Raw genomic sequence first — 6,680 nt, forward strand, 5'->3', positions numbered from 1 at the left:
AAGCAACTTCATATTTAGAGTTCACTTATCTCAGGTCATTTTTATAATAATTCAACAGGTAAACTAAAGTGACAGCAAATGAACAAGGCTTCATTCTCAGTCAGCAGAGGGCAGAATTCAAAAAGCTAAGTCTGGAAAAGGAGCTTGAAGGGCCTGGAGAGCTGGCTATACTCCCATCCCTGAAGACAGCTTCCAAGTTTCCAACTTGGAGAATTGCTAGAAAACTAACCTCAGTGTAGAAGTTCTACAAAGAATATAGGATGGATCTACTGCAGAAAAACCAGACCATGAGTTCTGAATTTATTATCTTGGGTTTTGGGGACCTGGCTGACTTGCAAATCCTCTTTTTTGTACTCTTTCTAACCATGCACCTTATCACCCTAGCAGGACATACAACTATTGTCCTCATCACCCTCATTGACTCCCGCCTCCAGACCCCCATGTATTTCTTCCTCCGGAATCTGTCCATCATTGAAATTGGTTATATACTGGTTATTGTCCCCAACATGCTGGCCAATTTCCTTTCCAGGAACCAGCGGATGCCCTTCTTGGGCTGTGCCTTGCAAATGCACCTGTTCATTGCCCTGGGTGGGGCAGAATGTTTCCTCCTCACTATGATGGCCTATGACCGCTTTGTAGCCATTTGCAATCCCCTGTGCTACACACTCATCATAACAAGGGCCATCTGCCTGCAGATGCTGGCTCTGGCATGCATCAGTGGCTTTGCACTCTCGCTCACCCTTACCACACTGATCTTCCTCCTGCCCTTCTGTGGGTCCCATGAGATCAATCATTTCTTCTGTGACATCCCTGCTGTGCTATTCTTGGCCTGCTCAGACACACAAGACAAAGAGATTGCAGTCTTCCTTGTGTGCATGCTCATCCTGTTGTTGCCCTTCTTATTGATCCTGCTCTCCTATGGGTTCATTATCACTGCCATCCTCAGAATCCACTCAGCTGAGGGCAGAAGCAAAGCCTTCTCTACCTGTGCAGGGCACCTACTGGTCTCACTTTTGCACTATGGCTGTGCAATATTCATCTACATTCGCCCCAAGTCATGCTACACCCCAGAACAGGACAAAATTGTATCTTTAATCTACACCAATGTGACACCCATGTTGTATCCTATGATATATAGTCTGAGGAACAAGGAAGTCAAGGGTGCCCTCAGGAGACTCATGGTGATGAAGTGGCAGCCCAATGCAGGTTGAAAGGGAATTCAAGGCCCACTTGTCAGTTATCTCACTGTACACCTGTTCTGTGGTCAGAAATAAGGAACGAATCCTAAGATTTTCTGAGATTCAGAGGTTCTGGGGCATTTCTGGACGTTTCACTGTCTTCTCACAGACAATTCTATCCATCATTCACAGCACTGTCAGAGACATGGACACAGACAGGCAGAAGGTCATGAGATGATCCAAAGAAACAATTAAACCAGACACTTCTATAGCCAAAAAACTAGCAGAGATAGAAATACAAGGAGCTCCCAGATCCTTGGATGAAAAGGCAGAGCCAGCCCAGGAACTGAATTTCTCCATCACTGGAAAATGACCGAAAGATCACTTAAGACACAAAGGAAGCCTGAAACAGCAGTATGGAGGATTCCACCCTTGACCCACTCACCATCCTCACTAAGACATTTTACATCTGCCCCACAGCTGCTTTTGGGCCAGCTGACTCCTCCTCATTCTTCAAATCTCCTTTAAAGGGCAACTTGCTCTCAGAAGCACCATGTCCTTACACATCATGTAGTACTGGAATAGTTTGTCTGTCTATGAGAACTATGGTTAATCTCTGTCACCCCAGCACCCAGTACATGATCAGTGCTCAATAAATGGTAATTGAACTGAACTGCAAGCCTCCATGAGTTTTAAAACAGGGAATGTCTTCAGACCAAAGGTGGTAATGGAATGAAAACTTTTAGTGTGCTATTGGCCTGAGGCCTCTGTGACCGTGAGAAGGTATTTGCTGACCTCACTCCCACCCCATAGGCTGGGCTCAGTGCCTTGGATGCCTATGTTTTCCTCCACAATAACACTTAGAAGGAAACATTTCTTCAGTGAATGAATTAGCACTTCATGTGTACCTGGCACTGGGCTTGGCACTGGGGTACAGAAAAGCTCAAGACAAAGTCCCTGCCCTCAAAGAGCTCACAAATTATCATGACCTATTAGACACTGAACCAACTCATTTTAATACAGTGGCTACCAGCTGTTCCTTTCATCTTGGAAAGGATGAATCATTTCTACCACCAAACCTAGGAACACCCACCTGCTGTTAAAAAGGCCAAGAAGGAGGGAGCCTAAGTCCTTGAGGGACCTTTCATTGGGGAACTAAATCAATACCAAGACCACCTCCCTCTGGACTTTGTGTTCTGCCAAATTTCCCTAAGGTTTGAACCCAGAAAGCACTCCTAAGTAAGGTATGGTGGGACCATAAGTATCTGCTATTTCCAACCTTGTCAGCTTTCCTCAATTCAGTTCTTCTACCACCTTCCTTGTCATGCCTAGGTGAATGCCCTGTTTTAGGAGCCACCAGTGAGGCACTCCCAGATAGGAGTGGTAGACCTTGAAGGGCAGGCACCACATCATTCTTTAGCCAGTGACAAAGCTGTGGCAAGACAGTGAGAGAAGATGACTACAGAAAAGAATCCACTATAGACTCTGCCTAGGAGCTGACAAATAAGTGTAGGAAAATACCCCAGCAAACACCTGGTGATATCCCAGTGCCCAATTCTATGCCCAAAGACAGACAGAAGTTTCCTGTAATTGAGGTAAGGATTGCATGGAGAGTGACATATGGCCAGGGCCCAGCATGCAGGTGCCAAACCACTGGCAATGAGGATTAGCAGCAGTTTAACATAGCACTAGGCCCTTCCATGTTTCCCTCCATTGCAGGCTGCAAAAAGAAATACAGTGTTCAGAATAGTAGCTATTCAATGCTGACAATACCCACTCCAGCCCCACGTGGACCTTGTGTTTCAGGGCCATATGATGCCCTTGTAGCCTTCAATGGGCACCCCGTTATTTGTGCAAGCTCCATCTCAAGAAGCATTAACTCCAATTGCTTGCATCCCTAAATCTTCCCCTACTCTAAAATAAACTAGTAAAATGTTGGTAACTATTGAATTTTTTAAAAAAAATACCGTTTTCTCTACCAGTATATAGATATGTAATTTCCACAATAAAAAGTTTTTAAAGTTAAAGACTACTGACTGGTCCTATTTTCCTAGTGGTTCCCTTGCTTGGAGGGGAAACCCCCTGTTACCTCCCCATCTCACACACACGCACACACACACACACACACACAGGCTTGTAGGGGGCAAGACATAGAGTCAAGTTGCTCCCAAGCTGTGAGGTCAGGGTTTGGCAGCACAGGGGTCTTCAGAGAGGAGGGATAGGCCCCTTTCCAGTGAGAGGCAGAATATACATCAGGCTGGGAGGGGATGGACACCTTCAAAGGCAGGTGGCTGTCCCATCCTGGCAGTGCCTGGGGCACTAGCTGAGCTGCTCAAAGCAGAGCAGCTTCCCCTGTTCCCAGGTTGGTGCTAGCACCACATGACTGTCTTTCACAGTCTCCAAATGGTGGGGGTGGTGGGAGCAAGAAGACGGTTAGAGGCTCCTATGCTGAGGGTCCTGGGTCCATCACAAGAGGCCACAGTGACCTGCACTATCAAAGCAAGGCCTGGCCTGGCCTCCCATGCCTGGTAGGTACATCCAGGCCCTCCCCCGGGCACCTTAGGCCAGCCTATGCCAGACCCATCCCCCTCTCAAGAGAGGGTAGGTCCCACTCAGGCCAAATCTCTAGGAAAGGAGCCCAGGAACCTGTGCAGATGAGGGAAGAAGCTGTTCTTATTATATAGATTAAGAGTTGATGCCTAGGGAGGGTAGAGAGGCCATGTTGAAGGAAATTGAAGGTAAGATTAGAGTGTGGGAGGCCGAGGAAATGCCTGCCACCAAGACAGAGAACAAAGAAGAAGGAAGCATTTGGGGAGTTGGGGATACATAGTGTTGTCCACTGGGGGACCTGGTTGGGTTTGAGGTACCTACAGGGGTTCCAGATTCATATGGCTATACCAGTTTGAAACCCAAGAATTCAAGAAAAATGTTTAGTATCTGGCAAGGAGATCCTTGTCACCTTCTTTGAATTTATACACACTACACACTGAGCCTATCACCTCTGAGACTTAATCATTACAGATTATGCCTGTGATTTAAAATATATTTAATACATTCCAAACAAGTCTTCTCTGATACAGAGACACAAAAGCTTTGTTGCCAGACATTTAGAACTAGAGCTTTGGAGAGGAGTGGCTGTTTTTGCTGAGCACCCTTGTGTGTATGTGATGTATTTTGTGTGTTCAAGCACATATGTGTGTACAGGAGCCCTTGGAAAGGACAGAAGAAAAAATATCTCATTGTGTAATATTGACAAAATGTTTATGAAGCAAAGTATCAATCACCCTCTGGAGGAATAATTTTCAAATTAGAATGAACACTGCATGTAGAATTTAGAAAGGATTGCTCTTTGGAAGTAGCTCAAAGCCACAGAGACAGGAGAGTGGTCTGACGTTAGACCCATATTGTCTACCCATGAGCCCTGAGGTTCAATGACTTCAGGGACTTGGTTATGGCATAGTCTTCCTCCTTGCATCACCAAAAAGTCCAATTAGAAGTTTCAGAGGAAAAATACACCCTCCAATGAATTGAATAGGATGATTAAAACTTCAGCAAAATAGTTCACTTGGGAACTAATTAGAAGTTTTTCTCAACAATTGTTAAATACTTTTCTCAGTGCTCTGCTTACAAATGAAGTATGTGTTTACTACAAAAGAGAGAGAGATAAATGGGCAAATTGGGGAAAGAAAATAAAAATCACCATTACCTCACCATTTAAAATAACTACAATGAGAATGTGGTATATTTGTGAAAATGAACTAATTACTGCTTAGTGCTTAGAACAGTGACTGGAACATGATAATCACCGAATACATGTTATTGGTTATTATTATTCCATTCCTAGTAAGCTTAGAAAAGTATTTTCCGGCTTGGCGCCTGTGGTTCAAGCGGCTGAGGTGCCAGCCACATACACCTAAGGTGGCGGGTTCAAATCCAGCCTGGGCCTGCCAAACAACAATGATGGCTGCAACCAAAAAATAGCCGGGCGTTGTGGCGGGCGCCTGTGGTCCCAGCTACTTGGGAGGCTGAGGCAGGAGACTCGCTTGAGCCCAAGAGTTGGAGGTTGCTGTGAGCAGTGAAGCCATGGCACTCTACCCAGGGTGACAGCTTGAGGCTCTGTCTCAAAAAAAAAAAAAAAAATGAAAACAAAAGTATTTTCCCATCCAAAAGTCAAATAAAGTTCATCTAAATTTTCTTCTAGTAATTTTAGTTTTATTGTGTATATATTAGGTAAATAAATTTTAATTATGAACAATTCACATAATATAGAAATACAGTAGAACCTCTGTAAGCTGAACACCCAAGGGACTGTAACAAATTGGTCAACACATGGAAGTGGTCAACATAAGGAAGTAGGCCTACTGGACTAATATGTACATGTGGTGCATGTCTGGTCTATGAAAATTAGATCAAGTTAAGGGGGATGGTCAATATAGGAAAGTGGTCAGCTGTGGGGTTCTACTGTATTTCTATATACAATATTCCTTTACACATTTCCTTCCCGTGATTCCACTGAGATATGTAATGGCAGCTTACTAAGTTAACACTTATCTGACTACACTCATTTCTATTCATTTGTTTCATTTCATTCATTGGACAATCACTTACACCTCAGAATTGTCTTCCAAAGGGTGAGAGACTGAGTCAGAGGGCATGAGGAGAGTGCAGGGGGCATCATCTCCTGGAGAATAATTTTGCAAAGTCTCAAAAATTTAAGAGATGGATAGAAAACACAAGAAAGCAGCCACAGGACAATGTATCTCATATGTATAACACAGGAGCATATCCCCAGCCTGTTAACAGTAGGTTTGTGTATGTTTGTGCTTGTTTGAGTGTGTGTAAATGTTCACTCTGTCTGTAGGGTAAGATTATTTTGGAGATTAGCAGAAAAGAATCATGTTGGTGACAACTAAAGTGTCACTGCTGCAGGTCCCTCCTGCACAGGCCTAAGAAGAGACAAAAGCTGCCCACCTAGTGGAAGGTGTCAGACAATGGGACATACAGGTTCTCAGCCCCAGGGCCAGGCCCTCTTTGCTGACTTTGCTCAGAGATATACTCCCTCAACAACAAACCATTCTAGACACCAGTCACCCTCTTGCTCCCTCAACACCTTCCTAATAGACCAGATACATTATCCATTATTTTCCTGGTGTCTTTGGGCACACAGACCTCCTTGCAGACACAGGGATAGGTATAAAGGCACAAAAGGATCACTTAAGCCCAAGAGTTTGAGGTTGCTGTGACCTATGACGCCACAACATTCTACCCAGGGTGACAGAGACTGTCTCAAAATAAAACAAAACAAGCAAACAAAAGACAGTAGAGAAAATCCAGGAAATCAAGAGTTGTTTCATATCTTTTTTTTTAATTTGTTTTTTATTAGATCATAATTGTGTACATTAATTCTCTCATAGGATACAGTGTGTTACTTCTATATGCAGTTTGGAAAACTCTCATCCAAGTGGCTAACATAGCCATCATGTCTTTCTCATAATTGTTATG

General features: G+C 44.1%; 1 protein-coding gene across 1 annotated transcript; it reads left to right on the plus strand.

Moving 5' to 3' along the window:
* Positions 1–260: 260 nt before the first annotated feature.
* Positions 261–1,211, plus strand: LOC100967062 (olfactory receptor 10V1-like). Its single transcript, XM_003802594.1, has one exon. The coding sequence runs from the start codon at positions 261–263 to the stop codon at positions 1,209–1,211; it is 951 nt and encodes a 316-aa protein (XP_003802642.1).
* Positions 1,212–6,680: the final 5,469 nt, after the last annotated feature.

This window comes from Otolemur garnettii, unplaced genomic scaffold (assembly GCF_000181295.1).
Source record: "Otolemur garnettii isolate 467f Iridium unplaced genomic scaffold, OtoGar3 scaffold00249, whole genome shotgun sequence".
Taxonomy (NCBI): domain Eukaryota; kingdom Metazoa; phylum Chordata; class Mammalia; order Primates; family Galagidae; genus Otolemur; species Otolemur garnettii.

Bases quoted from the DNA above. Each gene is read 5' to 3' on its own strand.
- LOC100967062 (XM_003802594.1), top strand. From the start codon at position 261: ATGGATCTACTGCAGAAAAACCAGACCATGAGTTCTGAATTTATTATC.